This window comes from Electrophorus electricus, chromosome 6 (assembly GCF_041902795.1).
Source record: "Electrophorus electricus isolate QZ-2024a chromosome 6, ASM4190279v1, whole genome shotgun sequence".
Taxonomy (NCBI): domain Eukaryota; kingdom Metazoa; phylum Chordata; class Actinopteri; order Gymnotiformes; family Gymnotidae; genus Electrophorus; species Electrophorus electricus.
Genome location: NC_137502.1, coordinates 2,890,797 through 2,914,921, shown reverse-complemented (window position 1 = coordinate 2,914,921; position 24,125 = coordinate 2,890,797). Strand labels below are relative to the sequence as shown.

Here is a 24,125-nt window from a genome sequence, read left to right as displayed (position 1 = left end):
TTTGTAAAGTGAGCTAAACAATATAAAGCAGACACTGACATTCTTATAGATGTTTATTTACCATTTCATGTATTTTCGGAATACAATAAGTTATTAAATGATAATTTCATTAAAATTATGTAAAGTAATTTCTTAACGAAATATCCGACTGTAGATTGGATATCCGTTTCCCCAATGCGAGGCTTTCAGGGTTTAAACTCCAGTCTATGTGGTAATAATACAGCATCATTGTTAATGCTATAGCTCCAGTCTGGTTTGGGACTTACCTAAAGCATTGTAGGATACATCCTTTGAGTTAGGTCTTTTAATCTCTTTTATATTGTATTTTAAAAAACATTTATGAAGCATTATATTATATGCATTATTAACCATTTTATATGTTTTGTACAAATGGTGGTACTTCTGAGTGTTTATGTATAATATATATATATATATATATATATATATATATATATATATATATATATATATATATATATATATATATATATATGTGTGTGTGTGTGTGTGTGTGTGTGTGTATATATATATATATATATATATATATATATATATATATAAACACACACACACACACACACACAATATATATATTTTCTCTCTCTTTTGATGGGAGGTGATGTGTTTTTCTCCATGGAATCTGTTTTTCTCATGGGAATCTCCTGGGACGGATTCCATGGTTGTGTAGACACCAGTCACTCCACACTCTTCCTGAGGAAGTCCACTAGTAGATGGTGAGGAAAGCCAAAGTCCAGTTGCACAAGGATGTAACCCTGCACGAGTGGAAAGATGCCTAAACAATGAGCACAACCTTCACCAGGAACCACCTTTGCTACCCACTGCATGGACAGTGCGCCACATACTGTAGCATACATTCCACTACACATAAAAATATTTAAACAATTAATCAGGAATCATTTCTGTTTTTGTCGTCCTTTGATATCTAGTAGTCCTTTGGATAGTCTCAAAGAAAAAAAGATTGCATGCTCACATTTTGGGGTACCACTTCTGGGTTAATAAGGTCAAAGCGGTTGAGTCCATGTTGGTCCATCAAGGCAGTTAATTCCGGCTCCAAGTCTGAGAAAAGGTCACATGAAATAAAGATCAAAAGCACAGAATCTTACACACATGCATATTCACACACATACTCCCACAGCCCCACCCACATAGATGTATCCAATCACACTAACAAACACACACAAGATATAACTCACTAGATATAACCTTGGGGATTCCAATCTTTTCAGCAGCTTCCTGAAGATAAGCATGCAAGGTCTCTTCCATCTTATGAGTACGGGAAGAGGTGGAAACGTGTCAGTACAATGAACGACAGAGGAAGCAGAGGCTTAATTTGTACAGAATATAAGAAATTATAGAACAAACAGATTAGTAGTACCATCATTTGCTATAAATGTTCATTTAATGACCTCATAAGACACCATTAAATGAAAATCCATAGCAGATTAAGCTTGTGATGCCCAATTTCATATAGAATTTTTATTTATTTCTTTGCTATGCCTTCTGTGCCAAAATGCTTTGCTCTATAATGAGGGCAGACCATTTGTTTTACAGAATATTTATATTTCTGACATTTAGCTGACAATTTTATCCAAAAGCACCTTACAATTATGACTGAGTACAACAGAGGGTTAAGGGCCTTGCAAAGGGGCTCAATAGTAGCAACTTGGCAGTGGCTTGAACTAGTAACCTTCTGATTACAAGTCAAGCACCTTAACCACTGAGCTACCACTGCCCACAAAATACTAGATCCATTTTCCAGTCTGGGGCTTACCTCAGAGATTCCTGCTGAGCTGGAAACTTTTGATATGGATATACTATGAACCAGAGAGAGGGAGGCATGTTAGAAGCAGGTAAGGCTAGTCTGAAGTGGGAGTGGGAACACCAGGGTTCCTCAAGAGCATGGCGAGTACTCACTGTATTGGGGCGCTCGTCAGACTCAGCTTCTTCTCACCATAGGAGGCTCTCACAAGGACCTCGACTTCCTAAAAGGGTCACAAACCAGGAAAGTGCCAGATGGATGTCTTTGGTTAGGACAGATGCTGCCACAAATACCATCATATCTAATTTTTCAGAAATAGATTCTTTGACATGTGCCCGGACAGGGTAGGGCCTGGTTTTAGGTGCCGTTGGCCGACCATCTCAAAGCCAAGCGCAGAAACGTCCAGCTCGCTGGATGACAGCTCCACCGCAGCCAGGACCCTGACTGACGTTCCCTGCATCGTTGTCCAGAGAAGAGGCTGTGATACACTCCACACTCTCAAGAACGGCTCCGCAGAGGAGAGCAACTAGCAGGTGTAGTCACATGCCCGATGGGAGGGAAAAAATGCAAAGCAAAACAAACCCCCCCCACACACACACACCCACACACACCCACACACACACAGAACCCTACTGAACAATTATCCATACACAACACAGACTCATAACCCTCAGATGAACCAGTGGAATTGGTCAGATGTGTTAACTATGTTAGAGTTATGAAATTCTAAATCTGAATCTTTAGATTTACATATTTCCTTGGCAACAACGACATAGATTCAGATAATTGAACCTGAATTAACAGTCACCGGTGTGTGGTTTAGAGGCGAGACAGTACACAGCATGATGTTACCTTGCTCAGTAACTCAGGCATGGGTGTGAATATCTCTGTCTGGAACAAACTCTGTGATCAAAACGAACAAAACCAAATGTTTTGTGGCATTCATAAACATGGTGGAAGCAACCAACCTAGCTGGGCCAAAAGAGCTGGACTCAAGTTTAAAATCAACATGTCAATCAATCATCTTTACACAAGAGGGCATGTTTTTTTTCGAGAACAGAATGCTGTACAGTGAGCTCTGTTCCAGAGATGTTGCAGATAAATCGTCCGTCGTGGTAGGCCGCCGTAATAAGGGACTTCATAAGGTCATCAGAGAGCCAAAAGTACAGACTCCGGCCCTCCTTCATCTGATCCGGGCTAAACACAGAGGCATTGATCACAGAGGTGGAGTTATTATAGGTCACTACACCCTGGAAAACACAGACACAAGCAACCATAGCCAATCAGAGCTAGAAAGGAAAAAAACTAAATTATTTTTTTTATTTTATTTTTTTTTTAAAACACACACACCATACAAGAGGCAAAAACCTTGATATAACCAAATTTAGATTAAAGTAACATCTGAAACCAAATGAAACCCTTGTACACAAGGTTAGGACTTAAGAGAGGCTTGCTGTTTGTACTGAAAGACAGGAGACTGTGCGCTACCTTGTGGTACGACTCTATGTAACTGGAGGTAATGACAGGGGAAGTGGTCGCATTGATGTTCACAAAGATATCTCCATCACTCAGAAACTGCTCTGTTTCATTAGAAAGATGGTCTCAGTTAGACCAAGCCTCTGTGCACCTCGCTCTCACACACACACACACCTTCGCTCCTCACACAGCAGGGTAAACGTGCGCAGTCCGTCTCAGATCCTACCTGCCGTGTCCTGTATGAAGTCTGCCAGGATGTCTGCCACCTTGTTAATTTCCTTACAGATCTGTAACAGACACAGGGAGTTCTCTGCCATGCACTGTGCAAATCGGGTACTAGTGTAAGAAGCGTTTTCACTTAGTGACCACCAGGGTGCAGTAAATGCACTCACTTGACTCTTGACCACCAGTTTCAGGGTGAAAGTGAGGAAGTTCGTGAAGAGTCTCTTCAGCCAACCGGATCTATAATGAGACGCATCTGATAGGATCAAATGGTCTGCCTCACTTTGATGCTAAAGTGATTCATTTAAAGCACATGTTTAGGAAAGTTATGAAGAGTCCTAATATTGAAAGAATTAATGAAGCATGTTACATGCGGACTGGGTGAGACAGGACAGGACAGCTTCTGTGCATCTCGCTCACACACAGAGCGCTTCAACAACAAACCCTATCTTAAAAGTATGAACTTCAATGTCATACCACGTTGTTTTGTCATAACTTGATCACAGTCCTTATTTAAAGAGAGACCCTGAATAACCCAACTTGTAAACACACTATTTCATTGGCCAAGTAAACATTCTTCTGGTATATGTGTGGACTGAGCCAGTGGGCCGGACTGGTTTGACTCACTCTTGGTCACCCTGCAGTAGTAGCCGTAACTTATGGAAGGTGAGGTAACAGTCTGACGTATCTACAGCCACCCTGCCATTTCCACAGTCTGACAGACAGACAGACAGACACACACACACCTTAGACACCATCCGAGCCCACAAGCAACTATTAGCACAGTCCAGTTGTTCTGCTGGGTTTTTCCACAATCCAGAGATCATGGACTACTAGTACAGACATACGGGGAATGTAGAAACACTCACATAGCTTGGAATTGATGAGCAGATCAATTTTGGATTCAACTTCAAAGTCAATCGACTGGTTCATTGATAAGCTGCACAAAATGTGACAAAACAAGATTTTTTTAACATACTTATTTTAAGAGAGGGAAAGGGTGTTAGCTTTTTTTCTTTTTTTTTTTTAACAAACAGATGAATACATGTGTACATGGTGAAAGGAAAAAGGCCAGGATAATAGCACAACAACATGAAACACGCTGCGGTCCACAGGTCCCAGCACAGCTGTACTTTAGCACAGTGCATTTGTAATAAAACAATGACCATGATGATAAAGCCCTTACTAAGTGGGTCAACCACTGTCCTTTTAGCCTACCCTAAATAATTGGTGGGAAAAAACCAAACATAATACTAAATAAAAGCGTTTAATGGTTGGTGGCAAATATTTTTGCCTTATTTGACTGGCTGAAGTGCATGAAATCTCGTGATGAATGGCTGCATCTTTTCCCTGGTGACGCTCTTCCTGTTCCATTCTCCCAGTATGGCCAAGTGCTCATGTGTTAAAGCACAGTCCTAAACCTGAACTTCAAACACAAATTTCATTTAAAATCCAGTGTCCTGGAGCACAAAGCCAAGACCATACCAAAACAAACAGCAGCTCTGTCCAATTATTTACAAACTATACTATGTCACATCATAATGTGTTCGCAAAAATGAAACCGCAGTGCTGGAATTCTTCAGCTCTTTCTCCTGCACGTAATATTCCACAGGCTTACTCACCGATAACCAAGGTAAGTGTATTGGATGTTTCCCTTGAAGAAGGCGGACACGTTGGAGATGGTGATTTGAACGCCTTCACTCTCGCGAAATTCAAACTCACTCTTCCCGATTGTCAGGTTGTAGATCTCCAAACTAGAAAGGAGATCGGTGACATGAGCAGGGGCAGAAAGTGCCTTTCCTCAGTGTATACACCGTTTATGAGACTTCAATGTTATAAGGCAGCAAAGCACTGCATTTGTGTTTTGCATGTACACATATTAACCATTTCTGAGATATGAGCAATGCTGATTTCCATGGGGGTGTCATAGAGGGAACTATGCACACTAGCAGTGTGTACACAAATGTAACATGTACGCATGTTAGCTCACTTACTCATGTAGCGCATACTTCACCATGCTCGTGAACAAAATGGGCTTCTCTCCCTTAATGGTGGGATATTTAGCATGTTGGAAAGCAGCCTGGATTACTTCTGTGGTCTTCTCATTTACTGCGGAGTTTAGTTTTGTTATTATTTCCCCTTAAATTCTTAGCAACTGGCAAAACCCTCAAAGGGACAGAGGTTCTTAAAAGCTTCAACCAAGGCAGCGAGGTCAATACAGGACTATCAGAACTCTCGTGTTATCAGTACTCGTTTGAAATGTTAGTGGTTTTAAAGCTCTGCAATAAGAGAACTTGATTCTGTCGTTTTGTTAACGACAGCTGCGCCAATAGCTCACACGCCAAGACAGAAGAAAGCACCACACCTCAAGACCCGTATTTTCAGCTAAGACGTGAATGTTGGACTCACAGACTACAGCGGCGGGATAGGCGAGCCTGCACACAGCTGCGGTCATCCTGTAGGCCGAGGCCGGCTCCAAGCAGGAACCATCACCTCCAGACGGGGAGCAGAAGAGCAGGAGCGCAAGCACAAACTCCACATTCCTCTCCATCTCAGACCTCACTCTGTCCTCGTCCTCCTGCTGTAACCGATACTGAACAAGTCCCCCTCACTCTAAATTCCAGAGAGACCCAGGAGGTGGGACAGAACATTATCTTGGAGAGGGGGTGGCACTGACACTATTCCTTCTGCCTGGCTTAAAAAAAATCTGCGAGAAAAACTGGTGGACTCTGGACGACACAGGCTGACATACATGGTTTACTGAGTAACGGTAAAAGGAGAAGAGGGGCACATTCCTGTACAGGACATTCTGTGGTGCAACACAAATAAGACATCAATGAAAGGGTTAGAGTGCAGAGGTCCAGGGCAAGGCCAAACGCATGACCTGACATGATGCAGGGTTGGAACATCCAATAGAAAACATCTGGTGTATTTACATTTACATACATCTGGTGCACATATGGAAATGCTGCCAAACTACAGCAATGTAGCCAAAGCAACAGGTCGTGCCCCGGTCCACGCACAGGAAACTCCCTCAGAAAAGAACACACTGTTGCCTTCTGACCCACATTCCAGACATGTTTGCATCTGGATAGTTTATCAGCTGTTTGCAGGCAACTCCCCTCATGACTTAAGCTCAAAGAAGTAACAAAGCTGAAAAGAACCCATTTCACCAACTGGATGCATTACCAGTGTTATCAAGGCACAGTCTTCTCAGGCAGCTGCCCGGGCACCTGCAATCTTTACCACGAAAAAAAAAGCCACAACTTATTTGAATGTTGAAAGTTGTTTATTATTTTATTTTCTTGTACAAAGTTATGTAGCATATTTTAATAGCATCAGCAAAGGCGATACCCATAAACAAAATCAATACCTTCATTTATGATTTGCCTTTTCAAGGAAGTCGACCTGGTTTCGCCTTCAGGTCAGTGATCTTTTCCAGATATGCCAAATGTGCAGTAGGTTTATGCAAATAGTAAACTCAAACTGGTTTGCCCACATTTGTTTAAACAACTTCAGCTCCTGGCACATTAAACATGGGTGGCTCCTCAAAACCATGTGTGCTCTTCAAATTTGATTCTTTTCAATTTCCTCATCATCTTGGTTTGTCCACCAGCTCAGACAAGGACAAACAAAAATCGGAAAAGCCAAGCGTTATCACTAGTACTTCTCTGAGATGGTTACTCTCAGACTGCCAAACACAGACACTTTCCAGTCGTAAAAGGCATTTGTGTACACACACAAAAAAAAGAACGGCCTTTGCTATCAGTCATGCTTGTGTGTTGATATGAACCACATTCCATGGGTTTAGTCCCTGACTCACTCATCTTATCTGCTCTGACCGTTCTGCAAAAGGCAACCGGAGAGAGAGAGAGAGAGACACACACTAGTGCCTCCTGGTAGATGATTTAAAGTGCTGTGCAAAAAAAGTATACTGTACAGGAATATTTACAAACGAGATGCAGCACTCATGTACGCTTGTATATACAAAGCAGTTTGGTTTACCGTGACAACGTGCCTGAAGGTTCTGGATGAGTGATGCTGGAGTGTCACAGAGCAAACACTAAAACCAGGAGCGCCACAGCACACGCTCACAACTTTCCACAAGGAGAATGCGGCATCAGCCTCTTCGTCCCCGTTGGGGAGCCATCCAGGTCGGGCTGAACTCAGTTGGCCATCCCCTGGGGAACCTCGGGGACGAGAGACGCAAAGAAGGCTTTAAAGAAGAGCCAGGCTGTCCAGAGGACAGGGGGTCTGACCGGGGACACGGGGACCGCCGTCATGGGCGGCTGCTCGACTCCACCTACACCTTCCCCATCTGCTTCACTCTCCTCAGGATTGGGCACCACCTTCAGGGAGAGAGAAGCCACAGTGTCACGTTTCATGCCACCGTGCGACACGTTCACGTGCATTTTTACAAGCGAACACATACACGTCACTCCACGTGATGAATTATTAGCCATGTTTGAGTTCTCTCTTTTCCTCCAAACTATTAGTAGCTACAACAGCAAAAAATCTCAGTCAAGGTTACAGTGCAAGAAGCCCTCACCGGTTCTGGCTGTCTATCCTGGTCCTGGTTCTGCTGGTTCTGAATGACCTCTGGTGCTGGATGGTTTGCAGGCCTGGGCTGAGCTCTCGGTCTGAACGGGAACCAGCCTGTGGTGTGCCTGCGGAAAGCATGGGACAGCCGTTAAGACATCAAGGAGAAGACAACCAACATAACGACAGTCAGTAAACAGTGCCCGAAGAGTACAGCAAACTTGTAGTGCTCGATTTCTGCACGGCCTCGATCGCAACAGGTCGCGTTTATCAGCATGGACGCACAGAGAGAGAGAGCACGAGAGAAGGTCAGCTTCATTTTGAGCCTAGGACAAGAGTCTGAGTGCAGCAGAAAAGCTGGCATTCCAACCAGCGTTGTAGTGCCACATACACCCAGAGAACGTTTATCTGAAGTGACAGGCGGAGACACGGGCACAGACACTGCTGTTCTCCCCCACACCCTTACGGGAATAGACCCGTGCTTGGGCAAAGTGCAAACTTAAATTACTACTCACAGAGAGAGGGTGCAGGAGATGTCTCTTATACATTATAAACACAAGGTTCACTTTGCTGCTGGCTCTGTGCTAGTCTGTCTCACTTCAGCCTGATAAAGTGGACCAAGCACTTTGTTCTTAGCAGCAGTGAAAGGACACAGACACTCACAGGTAGATCAGGATCAGGCTGCTCATCACCAGGATAAAGCGACTCAGGTTGGAATAGAAGTAAACGATGCTCAGGAACACTGCAAATCGGGAGGCGGTGTACACCCAGTCCAGCCAATCCCGCTCCATGTCCTCCTCATCCTCCATCACTGGCCCGCCCTGCGCGTTCATGCGCAGGTTCTGATTCGCCCCTTCCGGGTTAATGAACGCTGGGTCTGGAGCGTTGTGATTGGCCGGCAGGTTGTCTATCGCACCCTGATTGGGCAGGGCCGCAGGTACAGCGGCCTGGTGGGCAGCAACGGGGAGGGAGGCAGCAGCAGGGGCAGGGCTGACGGGAGCAGAGGCAGCGGCCGCCATGGCTGCGTGGCTGGAAGGCAAAATGGTGTCAACAGCTCAATCCATCGCACAGACATCTTTTAACGAGACACTTGAGTCTGTTTCAAAAGAACTGACAGTACACATCAACAGTTTAGGTCACTGCGTGCACATGGTTTATCAGCACAGACGCGTGTTCACTATGTGTATCAAAATCTCCGTCTGATTAACTGAGAATGTGCATAACCTGGACAGGTAAGTGGACGACTTGCTGGACGTAGAATAAGACGACACTTACTACTGCATGTAGTACTGGCGCGCATAGACGTGCTGCAGCCAGAGCAGCTGCTGTGGACTGTAGAGAGAGTAGGTAGGGAAAGCTGGATGGGTCATCTCTGCTGGTCTTGGCCTGAACACAGAACCCAGATATTTAGAAGTTTATCTGCACTATGGGCCAGTTTCCTGGACACTAATTAAGCAGACTAACCTGCAGTACCAACACTGAATTACCATCGGAAATTCTTATTAATCTATATACAAGCTTAATATGGGTCTTTGAAACATGTCATAGGCCTTGTAGAGAAACAGTTAATAGTTTTAAAATATTCAAAGAGTAAGGAAGAATGTCTTTCACTGTTGTTTTTTTTTTTTTTTTTATACTTTGCCAAGCCCAGAGCCGTGTACCCACTGCTGACTGTCATTATCCCAACCTTATCAGCCAGGCAGAAGCCGGCAGGAACTCACTCGGGTGTGCTGGCGCCAGCGCCCGAGGCCGACAATGTTGCAGCGGGCACAGCAGGGCCAGGGTGACCCCGCTGTCTCAGGTTGGTGGTGGAGGGCGCAGCAGGCACAGATGGCACTGGGGCGGCAAGATCTGCTCTCTGCTGGGTTGGTGCCGGCTGCTGCTGCTCTACTGATCTGACCTGCTCAAGAAGCGACAAAGAGTGAGCAAACCAAACCCAAAGTGCAAGAAATAACGGCCATGTAGTCGAGGGGGGAGAGGGAAGTCTAGAGAGGCCTGGCATGCAGGTTTAGTCAGATGCAAAGTTGTACAGGGGATTAGAACGAGCGCAGGTGTGCAGCACTGAGAAGGACTTTCCTTGCACAGCTGATGAAGGACCTCTGTCTGAAATGTTCTGTTTCTGTGTACTTTACTACATTTTTGAATATCTCTACATCTGTTTATACAGTACACTGCAGAAACTTACCTGGAACACAGACACAGACACAACTAAATGGTCATTTCATAGACTTTCAGATAAACAACACAGTTCAATATGTTAACTTAAGGTGGTCAGTGAGACATACCTTGGGTCTGGCCCCGAGCTGAGAAGCAGGCTCAGGTCTATAAGCACACACGAGGTGAAGAGTGGGAACAACGTCCGTCTGTGAACACAAGAACAATGTTGGAAGATTAGTATAATACAGTCTGCAAAACCAAAAGACAAATACACTCTTCCAAATTTGTACTCAAAGTGGTAACAAAGAAAGAAAAACAGCCCTTGTATTAATCTGCAGTGCTTGAGTCTGTGTCCAAACCACACTGCTTTGTGAGTGAAAGGTTTGCTGTCAAAAGGAAAGCTGTTTTGAAGAAAGAGAATGGGATATTGGCCAGTTAACATAAGCCACTGAAACATATCAGTGGAGTAAAATAAAAAAGGAACTGTAAGAATGTGTGTGATAAGTGCCAAACTAAAGGAATAGAAACCTGAAGAAATAACAGCTCTTCAATGAAACAGTAAACTTTCCACATCAGTGAAGTATTCACATTCTTTCTAAGGGTTCACAGGGGCTAGTAGCAGCTGCAACGACTCTGAAATTAGGCTGACACTTTAAACATAGTGAGAGGATCTGGCTGTTCTCAGCATACGCTGCCATTGATCTGAGGGGCTCCGGCAGCGTGATGGTTTCAGAGGACAGCTCTGTTATAGGACATGATTTTGACAGTTCAGGAACACTAAACTAGCCACACCTGCCAGTGAACACAACAAAGCCTGCATCTTTGAAGAATCTAGATCACACATGTCTTGTTTGGCATTGGGGAGGGAAATATATATCCTTGCACGTCTGAGGTCGCCCATGGGGGAGGGTGGGAGTTGGCTCAACAGACCAAATCAGGAAGTGTGATTTCATTACACATCATACTGTGTGTGATTTCAGTGTAGTATAGGTTTCTAAAGCAACAGGACAGAGATCCTTCAGCTATGCGCTACTGAACGTGTGTGAAAGAGAGACATTTTATACAGTTCACACAAAATTGAAAAAACACTTAGGGGCGACAAAACATATTACTTCTCTAAAAGCATCTCTGATGTGCAGGTGGTCTGGAAGCAGTTTGCCTGAGTAGATGAGCCTCTGTTCGTTTGCAGCCTGTTGCAAAGAAAATTGAAAATGTTAAAACAAAATATCTAAAGCAAAAAGGGAAGTCACCGCTAAAACACCACCCGGGTACTACAATTTCTGTAAGTGTACGGAAATTACGTAAGGGGTTTGTGAAAGCAATGAAAATAGTAAATCTATACTATAGCTACCACTATCGTTATATATGGGTTAATTGCGTTTGAAATCGGAAAATGATAATAGTTAAATGAAGATTCGTTAAAAACAAAAAGGCTACTTCGCTAACTGCTTAACAAAACACAATGATGGCCATCTGGAGTAACTAACAACCAGCTTCAGCTAGAGGTTAGCTAGCTAGCCTGTGGGCGCAGTGCGGAGGAATGCATCTTAGTCGCTCACCCAACTTGGCCTGCGTCTCGCCTTTTAGTTGGGAAACCGCAATGTCTAAGCTTACACAAGCTCTCAAACGTGGTGACCTCGACCACAGACTGTCCCAATGTTGAACAGCTCCCAACAGACCGCAGTCGTTATCTAAGTTAAACTAAGATAACAGTAGCATTTTTAAACAGCCGTTAAAAGCCGTTACATAGCACGAGCACACGATAGCTGTTTAAACCTGGCTAAGCTAACTAGCTAAAATGGCCTTCTAACCTTAGCTCCGGCTGGTTGTAAACAAGCTGGAAAATCCATTATACATATACATTCACGACTTACTGGTTTGGATGGATACACCTTTGCCAAATGATTTTTCAGATCCTTTACCACCCAGTTAATGTCCACACCCTCGATTAACTGGTCGCCGTGCACTTGATTGGGCGTTTTAATCACAAGTGAAATAGTCTCTTTATCGGACGCCATAGAATCATCCATTTTGTCTGTCAAACGCCAGCGAGCAGCTGTTAAATGTATTCACGAATATACACAAACCAAATATCAGCGAGATCGGCAGCCGAAATTACAGAGCACCTTTAATCGACAAACGACGGCGAGCGGAGTCTTGTTACAGGAACTTTGGCGCAGCTGACAGGTGGTGAAGTTACGGGATGTGCTACGAACACACTGTGGCCGGAGCGGATTGGCTGCAGCGCGCTGTGGTTGAGACGTGGAGCCCGTGTGGAAGCGCCACGCAGAGCGCAAAACCCGGGGGAAGAAAGTTTGCATGTTTTATTATAGACATCGCGATGAACTCTGCGTCAGTTAATTTGACTGTATGATGAAAGCGTATGATTTTCATAAAGGTTCATAAAGACATGAAACCTCGTCGGATCAATACTAATATACCCAAATATCACCCCAAACGCTTAAAATAAGTAATTATACCGAATTAGATCAATATATCAGTTATCATTAAAATGTTGGCTAGTTTAACCACATACATTATTTTACGTTATGTATGTGGGAAAACGTTTTTATGAAATTTAGTCAAAAGCAAATACCATGCAGATTTGACGTTAGGGTATTCCGACTGGTTATAATTCTAGTAACAAAATGAAACTGAAATTACAGCAATGTTAGCGGATGTTAATACAGTATGATTATATGATTATGCCCTTATGTCTTTATGAATATGAGGACTGTCGGCTCAGACTGAGCAAGACGGGCACATTTGCAAATAACGATACGTGCGTTTTAGTTTCACTGTTAGTCAGTCTGCAGCACTTTTTATCACATAAAATAAGCAGGCTACATCAGAACCCCGTCGATTTTTCTCTAAGACGAACACAGAAGTTAAAAATGCCTTGCGCTTCCTCTTAAAGGAGCAATGAGTCATTTTTACCAAACATGAAGTAGCAAACAATATATATATTCAAGTGATTGTTTATTAGTTTTACATAGTTCCTATAAAGTGCAGCTCACATTGAGGAAGAATGATTGCTTAAATGGATTTTGTACAGAACCTCTGGGCCACTAGATGACAGTATGGTTTCCGTTTCATAATGTGAACAAGCATCGCGTGGAAAAATGACTAATTGTTCTTTAATTTGGGGAAGGGAAGCTAAAGTGCAGTGTGTTGCTTGAAATTTTTTTTTGTTTGTTTACATTTGCGTTTCTTATGTTAAACACGCAAATTCGACTGTTTCTATACAAGGGAACGCGTAAGTCAGTTTGTGTGTCCATGGCACATGACGGCTCAGACAGGCGGGTGCTGAGGAGCTTCCGCAAACACAACGCGCAGCCTGCTCTCTGCCACTACATTTACAAACAGCTTTTCTTAGCACGATGCTTTGGATGTTTCGTAGAGTACGTGTGCAGTTCCAGTTTTGTAAAACAGCTACAAAGGTGATCTACGTATGTAAAAAATGCTACAGGGAATAGTAGACCTACAGTACCACATTGAATAACTTTTAAAATAAATTACAGATACAAGTTTCAACATGGATAATGAATTTATTTATTTATTACGAATTGTGGTGTAATGCTGCAGATACAAAATGTGACAGGTATACATTATTTTATTTATTACGAGAACAAAATGTGCGGTTAATGCCTTCTCACCAAATGTGATGCTGCAGATTAGAGACTAGAGTGAAGTCGGATTTAGGATTAGATTAGTATTAGATTTTATATTAGTATTAGGTCCCCAGTTAAATTTCATAATTGCAAAAAGTCTGAGTTTTTGCTTAACACATAAAGGTGCAATAAGTCTTTTTTTTTTTCACCAAAAAGTTATTATTTATGAAAGTGATTTTTTTTTTAGTAATGCCTTATGTTAACGCGGGTTTACTCAAACATTAGAAATGTCTGATTTAGTAACAACCTATCAGAACACAACATGATAAAATATCTAAATAAATATAGATAAATATATTGTGACCCATGGTACTATAACTTTCTTCTAATGAAACTGCAGCCAAAAAGGTTAAAGGACCAATAAGACATTTTACCACCAAAAAGTAGCAAATACTTATGAAAGTGATTATTATTATTATTATTTTTTCTATAAAGTGCAGCTGATGTGTAGTCCTCAAATGAACCAGTTTAAGTTCCATAGAGTGGGTCCCCCACAAAGAGGCGGCCATGTTTAAAATAGATTTAGTACAGAATCTCTGTAGGTTTCAGTATAATGGCTGTTTCATAATGTGAAGAAAAACTACTGGAAAAATTATACATTGCTGATTTAAGGTACAAGAACAACCAAAGAACTGATATAGGAATAAGATACCCTCAAACATTTTGCACTGTATATGCACATATTATATTACAGGTTGTTAAGAGGTAAAAAAAAAAATGTACAGCTTGTGTGTAATACATTCAATAAACCAGTAAATATCAAACATGATTGAAAAGTTCTTAAAAGCACAATAATCTGTATCTAACATGACATTAAAAATGGCAGAAAAAAGGGAAAGAGAAGATTCAGTTTTATGTACCAAGTCTTGCTTTACATCATTATGGGAGTAGAGTGGTCCAGGCGTCCAGCGGCACAGCCAGAGCTGCTGAGATGTCACTGACTCTGAGTTCATCACTGGCAATAGAAAGTGAGCACACTCTCCTGGTTCCCTCTGACTAGCAGGACCGGGGGCCGCAGGTCACGTGACAGAGTCTCCAGCCACGCCATGTAAAGAGCACTGGGACACACACCTCTCCGGCCCACGGGCATGGTTCTGTGGAGCAGAAAGCAAATACCTCAGCCAATGCCTCCAATAAGGATAATCAAAACCAAATGTTAATGTTTTATTTGATGCTGCTGTCACTGCCGTCGTGGTGTGAGGGACTGGAAAGAGAAAGGACTGTTCTGATGTGTTCCTAGTGTGGTGTTGTCTATTTCTGTCTTTTTTAACTTCCAAAAATGCTTCTGTACCTTCTGTCAGAATGTACCGTATTGCTACAATGTACTCTCTCTGTCCATGTAGAACTAAAAAAGTAAAACAAAACGATAAGGACTTACACAATAATCAGAGCAGCATCCCTCGAATAGTCCTGCAGAACTTCATTTAAGCGAATTTGTCTAAAGGACTGGATGAAACCACAAAAATGCACAGGAACATTAATACAAAGATTAGCACAAAAGTCCTATGCAGAGTTGGGTTGTCTGAGTTCACACAAATTTAAGATCCCGCTTTGTGTGTGCGTGTGCTGGTGCGTCCTCTCAGCAAGCTGACTAACAGCATCTATTAGACAGGTTACCTTTGCCATATTTTTCTCAATGTCCTCATCAGACACCATCCACGGGCTGTCTCTGCTTGGTAGGCCTGCTCTCTCTCCATTCTTCTGGATAGCCTGGATTCTATAAGGCCCTATCAGGTCCTCAAACTTCTTCACACTGGTAAAAAAAAGGGTGAGAGATTACATCCACTGCTGTCCTGCTAGGTAAATGCAGTCCAGCTTTAAAATACTAAATGGCTAAATATGGCTAAATGCTAAGTGAAATTTGATTTAATTGAAAAGATAAAAAATATGCATGGTGTAAAACAGAGGTATAATAGAGAAGCAGCAGCACTGTTCAGGTTGTGGTTTTTCATTGACGTCAGGAAGGACTTGGATCTCGTGGAAGCCTAGACGAAACTTGCCAATGAGGGTCGTGAGCCTGGAGAGAATATGGAGAGCATCTCACCTTACTCAGAGATCCGCAGAGGTGGATCTTGGACAAAATGCTTTTTTAAAAATCTACTTTGACATGTAGTATTTACCTGTGTTTGTACTATGGTCTAGTAACAGGCCATTATGTTGGAAACTATATTGAAAAACCTGCACAAAATCTACATTATAACACTCCTTAAATGTTTTGAGAAATGGCATATGGCTTTTTTACACTCCAGTGCTATTAACAGTACCAGATGACTAGACTGTATTAAACCTGTGACATGGTATGACTAGACTGTATTAAACCTGTGACATGGTATGACTAGACTGTATTAAACCTGTGACATGGTATGACTAGACTGTATTAAACCTGTGACATGGTATGACTAGACTGTATTAAACCTGTGACATGGTATGACTTCAGCTCAACTCACTCTTGCTTTTGTTCCTCGATATTCTGAATCTCTCCCCCGACAAACACTCTGACTTTACACCTGGCCCAACGCTTCTTACGTTTCAGCAGGTATGGGAGCAGCAGAGTCAGACCTGGTAACACACAGCATTCAGTCCTGGTGCATCACACACATGCATACACCTTAAGTTCTAGTATATAGAAGAGGCAATACATGATAGCACCAAGCTTTCCAAATGAAGTTTAAATAAACTACTGTTTTTATTACTTTAAATGTTACAGATGCGATGGAAAAGAAGGATTTCCTCGGGCCATAGATGGTTTATGTAGAATATCATTGGGTTTAGGGGCATATACTCACCTCCATCATCAAACAGCCAGTACACATCGATAGTTTTCTTCTCCTGCTTGGACTGAAAGACCGTAGAGGCTTGAGGCGTAGTCTCAAGTGAGTGGAGGTCCACTGCAACACAGACAGGAACATGTCACACCAGCACAGTACGAGCTCAGTGGTTACGGCGCCTGCCTTGTAATCAGAAGGTTGCCGGTTCAAGTCCTGCCACTGCCGGGCCCCTGAGATCCTTAACCCTTGTATTCAGTCATAATTGTAAGTTGCTTTGGATAAAAGCATCACGTAAATGATAAAGCTCTGCACATTCAGAAGCACAGACTTGTCTTAATGTGTACAGGAATGTGGCTCAAGTATTTAAAAAAAAAAATAAAAAAATTAAATTACTCAGCACAAAGGTACAGCCTATTTCTAACTGTACTTTTATTTTTAATGGTGTGAATCTGATCTTTTCAAGAATATCTTATAAATAACATCTAATTTTCATGCCACTACTTTTGCATAGATGTTGGTACTGCTGTGCCCCAGGTCAAGTTGTAATTATACATCATCTTGTGCATTAGTACGTCATCTTTAAAAGTATGGGGCTTCTTCCTGTGTAAAACTGACCAGTATGTAATCACAGCTAAATGGCACCTATCTTCACTCCTCTCTTTGGCACCAGCTGGCGTTCATACGCACATGTTGAGTTGACGGCGGGCCGGGTGTCCAGGACAGACTCTGCAGCAGCTTCGAACCCAGGGTTCACTGCGGCAGAATAAAGGTCAGGGTTAGGCTTATGATGACCCCTATGGGACTCTCAATAAAATACACGCATCATAAATATGTACGTTTTCATCTTGGAAGGATCATTACCATGCGCTTGCATGTGATGAGATAAATCAAGACCTTCTTTCATACGAAGGACACATATTCCGTAATGCAGGTCAAAGGCATCACTACAAAAGACTGGGTGTTACATGGGTGTTGCATGGGCGTTACATGGGATAATTTTTTAATGCGATTTGCCATTTAACCAAAAAAAGATTAAATAATGATATAATAGGACTTACTGTAAAATGCCTATGTAATTTTCCATGCTAGTTGGAGCACATTTGCGCCAGTTCTTCTTAAATCCCATCACCAAGATGTTTGGTCGGATTCGGCCTAAACCTGCACCCTACAAAAACTCCAGAATCAGCCCCAAAAGTGACCACACTGACAGACCGTAACAGGATTTCAGTCAGATCGTAAACTCGCACAGCTGATCGGGGAACAGATTGGAACCTTCAGAGTAAAGGTTCTGAATGGAAGTGTGTTTTTGCTAAACGTGTGTGTGTACGCGCCTGTGTGTGTATGTGTGTGTGTGTGTGTCAGGTGGAGAGGGGACCTGAAGCAACATCTGCGCTCCAGTACGAAGGTCACTTGCGACCACGCCATGGTAGAAAGACTTGATGTGTCGCTTGTTCAACCAGGTCACATGACTGCTGCTGTTGGCTGCATCCACAGTGTCAGGCGATGTTCCTCCCTGTCGATGAGATTCACACATATAATGTGTGTGTGTGTGTGTGTGTGTGTGTATAATGTAATGTGTGTGCATAAGGTATGTGTGTGTATGTATAAAATGTGTCTGTATATAGGAGTAAAGATAGTGTGGAATCAATCAATCAATCAATCCATCAATCAATCTATCTATCTGATGAACATAAGACCTTGTTATTGGTCACAGACATGGGCTGAGTGTTGATTGGTTAATTGGTTAATGAGAAGCTCACAGTGATGATGTTCCCACACATCATCAGGCTGTGGTTCTTGGTGAAGGTGCCGACAAAATCGACCAGTGCTGGGCGCAGGCTGGGCGGCCCTGTGAGAACCAGACACTGTGGCCTGGGGACACAGGAGCAGGCATTAGCAAATCAGCAATAAGAACGCAAGGACCATGGCACAGAAGAAAGAGGAAAAAACTGAAAGGATGAAAAACGAGAAGGAAGAAAGAAAAATGTCACACTGGAAAGTGCTTTATAATGAAAGAGTTGAATGAAACACTGTAGATGTGGTATTGGATACTTTGTGTGTGTGTGTGTGTGTTCTTGACTCAGAGAAACACTGAGTATGGATTACCTGTAATTCTTTATGTGGTCATCTACTTGGTTGAGACTCACACAGTGGTTCAGAGCCATATTATAAGAGCTCGCCTGGACTGAGGAGCCCCAGTTCACAGCTGGGATGAAGAAGAAATTAGGAGATTATGAGATAATATATTCCCGTTACCAGGCAACCATAAACTGGAGACAACTTTGATAAAACGGACTCTGTTTTCTTGTGTGTGATTGTCTTACAGGGTTTCTTGTAGAGGACGTATCCCAGTAGGAAAAGCACGATCCCTATAGCTATGAGAGCAGCCCACCAGGTGAGGAGGAACATGATAACCACTGATACCACAGCGCCAACCAGAGAAGCCCACTTACTGTAGTACCGGAATGAGGGACGCCAGCCTGCACACACACACACGCACGCGCACACACGTACACACACATACGCAAATGCACGCGCACACACGGACACGCACATACGCAAGCGCACGCACACACACGGACACGCACACACAGACAGGCACATACAGACACACGCACGCAAACACACACACGCGCACATATGCAAACACACACACGTACACAAACACACACATTTGCAAACACACGTACGCAAACACACACACGTACGCAAACACACACACAAACATGCAATTACATGGTTAATTATCACATAGAAGCACTTGTGTAAATTACTGTAACTGTGATGACTAAGTAACTACAGACAGCAGTCCCTCAAAGTTTTATAGTAGACCTACTCATGTATAACATTAATAACCGAGAACTTTGTACACAGCGGGTTTTTACACAGAATATAAACATGTAAGTCACAGATATGTTATATACTGTTCAGCCACTGCTCAAGGGGCGGTGCGGGGCTTACCTGGGGAGTTGGTGATAGAGGCGTGGAAGCAGCTGAAGTTGATGAGGGCGTAGGAACACAGGAAGAAGTTGGAGATGATGGGAGCAATGGTGTTAAGTTCAGCTAAAATGTATTTTGAATGGAAAATATCTTGGTCAAGACCTCTCAAGTGTCATCATCAATATTATTATTTTTGTTAGACCTTTTACTTCTACAGTTTCTGAAGTGTTGCTGTATTTTTGTTTACCAATGAGAATGAAGCAAACAGCAATGATGTAGGTTAAGAGATAGGCTCGGTATGGCTCATCATTCTTGCCGTAGCCTTTTCCAAAAAACCCAATCCCTGGATACAACCTGTCCTTGCAAAGGCACTATAGGACAACACACGAGACACGCTATAGGACAGGTCACATGATAAGCTTGCTGTCCATCTATTATTTGAAGCCTATGCTTAGGTTTGCCCTGCGTGTCCGATGCTTTGACCAGGACACTGACCTGGAAGACTTTAGGTGCAGAGACTAGACAGGCCAGTGCTGAGGACAGAGTAGCCCCAAATATACCAGCTGCAATGAGGGGAGCAAATCCAGACACCATGCTCATGGTCTGGAGTGAGAAAAAAGACACACAGCCAGTCAACACATTCAATATGACTCAGTTTAACATATTTGGGTATTAGTTTATTATTCTTTTTTTGATATCGATAAATATATTGAAATTTTCTTTTAACTGATTTTTAAAAGCTTTTTATTTATTTATTTATTTTTTTAACCATTTCTATTCTTTTGAGTCACAGGAAAACAATTCAGTGTTAATAACTGTGTTTTGTTTTTACAATCCTGCAATACTGCTGCAATCAGAAACAAACGCCAATCCATTCTGTCTATAAAATGAATGAATCTGCTGGTACCTGATAGTAATTGCTAAGTCCGTAGATGCAGGTCCTGTTCTGGATGCATTCGCTGAAGTCCCAGCCAAATTTGCAGGCAGTGCCCAAGCAACGAGCAGCATCAGACCCAGACATTAGAATGGTGTGATTAACAAAACCTGAGGCATCACGCACTACACAAGAGCCTGACGCAGAAAAGAGCCTTACACTCACAACCAAGTAACACAGTTTTTCCACTGTACCTTGACACACTGAAATACGTAGGCTGACGTAACTATGAGATGAGAATAGATATGAGCAACGTGAAGTATATTATGGTAAAAACATCATGCTCAGATGTGTGATAGAGGGTGTCACTAGCTCTCACCGATGGTGGCTGAGATGATGAGGTAGGACACAGTGGTCCAGAAAATAGCTAGCATTGTGCCACGGGGTATGGCGATATTGGGATCCTACACACACACACACACACACACACACACACACACACACACACACACACACACACACACACACACAAAGGAAAGAGAGGAGCATGCGAGTCAAAGGAATTCGGCGAGTGTGATCCAGATGTCACGTGAAACCCAAAACAAAGAACGTTCATAACTTCAAACCGAATACTGCATCCCGTGGAAAGACGTGGGGCGGGGGGGGCGGGTGACTGCGCTGTCGGTGACACGGTTGGGAAAGCAGACTTGCCTTCAGGTCTCCAGAGATATTGGCTCCTGCAAGGATGCCAGTGGCAGAAGGGAAGAAGATGGAGAACATGCCAAAGAAGCTGCCCCCCGGCCCACGCCAGTCGGGCACAAAGTTCGCCGCAAAAATGTCTGCTGTTGAGCACAAGGAGAGGAACGCTGTGAGACACGCAAGTTTATGGCATCTTTTAGCCGAGAACGTGCTCCTCAGTCTTGTCTGAGCAGCAAGAGTATGAAAGTGAAACACTGAGAATGTCAGAATATATTTTTGGAAATGTGAATGTTTGATATGTTTGCTTGCTTGTTTGTTTGCTCTCAGACCTTTATAGCTGAAGAATCCTTTAGCTTGCTTCTCTTCAGGCGCTGGGATGATGGTGCCCACAATGTAGTTCGCAAACGAGACCATGATAACGAAGAAGAACAAAACCTGTGCCTGAGAGATTGATTCATTCAAACGAACTGTGAAACCTCAAAGGGAAGGTTAGGTGGGTAACAGTGAAATATAATAGTTTATATTCACATATAACATACATTACAATTATATGAATTATATTTCATGATCAGCGATTGTTAAGTTCACAGACCTTTGACTCCCACTCCATACCAGCCAATGAGATGGCCAGTAGACATGTGATCGTGATTACACCAATGATACGGATGTCATTGATCGGGTTCACCATGGTCGAACCATTTTCCTAATATTGGACAGGGGGAAGAGGCGGGGCTTAGCACACATTTCGGTCCAATAGGAGGGACTCTCTGTGAAAGTGAGGGAGAGTGAAGAGAGGCACCTGCATGAGTGCCTGCACGGTCTCGGCGAAGCCGACAGTGTGCATGGCAACGGCCACGGCGTTGGCGAAGGCGAAGATGAGGCCGATGGAGCCCCCCAGCTCTGGGCCCAGACTGCGCGAGATCAGGAAGTAAGTCCCACCTGCACAGCATTCAAGAAAGCATTACGCAATCCTCGGAACGGGTGTGTGAGAAAATGTTTTGCGCGCCGTAGTGTGTGCTACGACCACTTGTGTCTCCGACTGCCTGTCAGTGCATGATTAGTGGGTGGTACCAGGGTGTGCTGAAATGATTGGATGAACTGGGGGCATGGGGGGTTTAATAAACAGGAACCATCACCCCCCCCCCACACACACACACAAACAGCACCTAATCATCATTCTTATCATGTTTACACATGTGCACCACTTTGGTTGCACTCTTTAGATTGCGATTTGGCAACTTGTGCCTTTGGTCTGAAAGGTTACGGCTCATGAATGGCACGCACCATTAGGGACGCAGCCTTCACCTCCTTATTATGCTGTGGTCTGAAAGCAAATTGTCCATAATGTGTAACGCTCGATCTGCTCAGGACACGAATGGTTAACCAGCCCACCTCCTTTGACTTTGCCGTTTGTGGCGATTGCAGACGTGGAGAGGCCCGTAATCCCCGTGATGCAGGAGGAGAGCAGGATTATAATCCAAGTGAAACCTTAGGGGGAAAAACAGGATTTGAGATTATATCAAACACCACCGCCTCCGACACACAAAGACATGACTCATGGAGTGGCTCAGGACAAATAAGTGAGACGAGACGAGACGAGACGAGCCTACCAAAGCTGCTGTCTCATGCCGTTGCACTGGTCTCTCCTCATGAGAATCTCTTTTAGTGAGGCGTACTAAAATAAAAGACCGACATACCGATCCCAGCCTGAGCTGTGATCCAGGGAAGCCTTAGGTACAGAATCACTCCCCAGATGTTCAGCATACAGCGAATCTGAGGGAGGGAAAGGAGTCACAGTCAGACCAAGACTCCCAGGTTGCGCTTCCACTGATGTTCAAAGTAAACACGACACCATGAAAACTACATTTTCCCTTTTCGCTGACATACAGCAATTGGTCAAGCGCAGAACATTTTTATGGACTCGTGAGCCCCTGGCACCCTTGTTACGCGTCATCCCCACCTGGAAAGCTCGGCTTGCCTATTTCGCACCATGTGTCCTTCGCTATGACAACATCATGATGTAATTAGTATTAGAACTAAGGCTCTTTATGGTGCAAACGCGCTGCAGTGGGTCCTTACCATGACCCCCTGTACCCATCCGAAGCGGGTGGGCTCCAGAGGAGGGTCTGCCGGCTCCTCATCTGGGCTTTCTTTATTGTTGCTCGTCTCCTCGTACAGGGGAGGCGGGCAGGAATCATCCTGCAAGAGAGTTTCACGAATTCAAGCAAGATGTAGATCTGCTACTAACACTAGTTCCCCTATTGACCACTGGACAGATAGCACAGTCAACAATTTCATACTTTGCAACCAGAAATGAATATTAATTTTTCAACTGACATACAGAGTGTGCATTATTATAGATCAATGAACTGAATTAACTTTTTCCTACCTCGGGATTAGAGTGGAGCTGGAAAAGAGATGGTCTTAATTTCCGCGTTCTCCCAAACACCTCCGTGTTTGCGTAGAAGTCGTAACTCGGCGGAGAATCGATGGTGTCATATCTAGACAGTGCCGCTGGATTGTGGGAAGCCACTCCATTCACGTCGTAACCACCATTCTCCTCCAAAGTGTATTTGTGGCCGTCTCTGCCACTAAGTGTCGTAGAAACTGAATACTGGCCTCTGAAAGCAGTGAGGTTGATCACCTCATTAGTCTGTGGACGGTCTTCCATGAGTGGACGTCTGTGTGAGTGCGGAACTGGGCTGAGCAGAAAGATTATATATCGCACCTGAACCGGAAGGAAGTAATTTTGGTTTTGAACAACAAGGCTATTTGGGGTTCTTTTTGCAGTGGTGAGTAATTCTTAAAGACTTGCCTGAGGGGCTTTGGCTTGTACCTGAGCTTGTAAACATGGTTACAGCTTGGTGATGGAGATGTATTACAGGATAACCTTCACGGCGACTCTGAAGGGCAACTCTGCTTCCTCATTACAGCAAACAACGATAGAGCCTTAACAAGTACCCGAACTGGCCATTAAAACTGGGGCGGGAGTCCTTCCA

At 43.5% G+C, this 24,125-nt stretch overlaps 3 protein-coding genes across 9 annotated transcripts; all 3 read right to left on the bottom strand.

Annotated features, from left to right (window-relative positions):
- Window positions 1–564: 564 nt before the first annotated feature.
- On the bottom strand, window positions 565–6,217 carry cetp (cholesteryl ester transfer protein, plasma). 2 transcript variants are annotated; one of them, XM_027029592.3, is made up of 16 exons: window positions 5,888–6,216; window positions 5,473–5,587; window positions 5,101–5,232; window positions 4,348–4,418; window positions 4,106–4,193; window positions 3,649–3,718; window positions 3,483–3,543; window positions 3,269–3,360; window positions 2,851–3,030; window positions 2,633–2,683; window positions 2,157–2,306; window positions 1,936–2,003; window positions 1,793–1,835; window positions 1,215–1,284; window positions 992–1,077; window positions 565–773 (listed from the first exon to the last, which is right to left on the bottom strand). In XM_027029592.3, the coding sequence occupies exons 1-16, from the start codon at window positions 6,027–6,029 to the stop codon at window positions 696–698; spliced, it is 1,497 nt and encodes a 498-aa protein (XP_026885393.2). In that variant the 5' UTR covers window positions 6,030–6,216; the 3' UTR covers window positions 565–695. The 2 variants fall into 2 exon arrangements, with proteins under 2 accessions (XP_026885393.2, XP_081572389.1); XM_081716263.1 differs by lacking the exon at window positions 4,106–4,193 and having other exon boundaries at window positions 3,649–3,734; window positions 5,888–6,217.
- Window positions 6,218–6,745: 528 nt separating this feature from the next.
- Window positions 6,746–12,444, bottom strand: herpud1 (homocysteine-inducible, endoplasmic reticulum stress-inducible, ubiquitin-like domain member 1). Its single transcript, XM_027029616.3, has 8 exons — window positions 12,049–12,444; window positions 11,287–11,364; window positions 10,303–10,380; window positions 9,739–9,917; window positions 9,293–9,403; window positions 8,681–9,046; window positions 8,028–8,145; window positions 6,746–7,827 (listed from the first exon to the last, which is right to left on the bottom strand). Exons 1-8 carry the CDS (start codon window positions 12,202–12,204, stop codon window positions 7,645–7,647), a joined length of 1,269 nt encoding a protein of 422 aa, XP_026885417.2. The 5' UTR covers window positions 12,205–12,444; the 3' UTR covers window positions 6,746–7,644.
- Window positions 12,445–13,694: 1,250 nt separating this feature from the next.
- On the bottom strand, window positions 13,695–24,079 carry slc12a3 (solute carrier family 12 member 3). 6 transcript variants are annotated; one of them, XM_081715617.1, is made up of 26 exons: window positions 23,516–23,902; window positions 23,206–23,325; window positions 22,824–22,899; window positions 22,519–22,614; window positions 21,926–22,065; window positions 21,719–21,829; window positions 21,456–21,567; window positions 21,139–21,266; window positions 20,807–20,891; window positions 20,461–20,624; window positions 20,049–20,156; window positions 19,801–19,924; window positions 19,575–19,676; window positions 18,938–19,093; window positions 18,720–18,819; window positions 18,374–18,485; window positions 17,989–18,126; window positions 17,672–17,778; window positions 17,475–17,557; window positions 17,301–17,366; window positions 16,632–16,733; window positions 16,293–16,404; window positions 15,776–15,862; window positions 15,463–15,598; window positions 15,224–15,291; window positions 13,695–14,939 (listed from the first exon to the last, which is right to left on the bottom strand). In XM_081715617.1, exons 1-26 carry the CDS (start codon window positions 23,795–23,797, stop codon window positions 14,798–14,800), a joined length of 3,057 nt encoding a protein of 1,018 aa, XP_081571743.1. In that variant the 5' UTR covers window positions 23,798–23,902; the 3' UTR covers window positions 13,695–14,797. The 6 variants fall into 6 exon arrangements, 3 of the variants coding, with proteins under 3 accessions (XP_081571743.1, XP_026885412.2, XP_081571744.1); XM_027029611.3 differs by having other exon boundaries at window positions 21,139–21,269; window positions 23,516–23,898; XM_081715618.1 differs by having other exon boundaries at window positions 21,139–21,269; window positions 21,926–22,037; window positions 23,516–23,655.
- Between the last annotated feature and the right edge of the window lie 46 nt (window positions 24,080–24,125).

Excerpts from the sequence above, each read along its gene's own strand:
- cetp (XM_027029592.3), bottom strand. The coding sequence starts at position 6,029 with ATGGAGAGGAATGTGGAGTTTGTGCTTGCGCTCCTGCTCTTCTGCTCC. Across the intron at positions 5,588-5,887 it reads CTATCCCGCCGCTGTAGTCT|TAAATGAGAAGACCACAGAA; the intron begins GTGAGTCCAACA and ends TAAACTCCGCAG. Across the intron at positions 1,078-1,214 it reads AATCCCCAAGGTTATATCTA|ACTTGGAGCCGGAATTAACT; the intron begins GTGAGTTATATC and ends ACCTTTTCTCAG.
- herpud1 (XM_027029616.3), bottom strand. The coding sequence starts at position 12,204 with ATGGATGATTCTATGGCGTCCGATAAAGAGACTATTTCACTTGTGATT. Across the intron at positions 9,047-9,292 it reads CGCCAGTACTACATGCAGTA|CCACGCAGCCATGGCGGCCG; the intron begins GTAAGTGTCGTC and ends TTTGCCTTCCAG. Across the intron at positions 8,146-8,680 it reads AGCCTGATCCTGATCTACCT|GCACACCACAGGCTGGTTCC; the intron begins GTGAGTGTCTGT and ends TGCTTTCCGCAG.
- slc12a3 (XM_027029611.3), bottom strand. The coding sequence starts at position 23,797 with ATGGAAGACCGTCCACAGACTAATGAGGTGATCAACCTCACTGCTTTC. Across the intron at positions 19,094-19,574 it reads CTCTATCACCAACTCCCCAG|GCTGGCGTCCCTCATTCCGG; the intron begins GTAAGCCCCGCA and ends GTGTGTGTGCAG. Across the intron at positions 17,779-17,988 it reads GAGCGCAGATGTTGCTTCAG|GGTGCAGGTTTAGGCCGAAT; the intron begins GTCCCCTCTCCA and ends GAGTTTTTGTAG.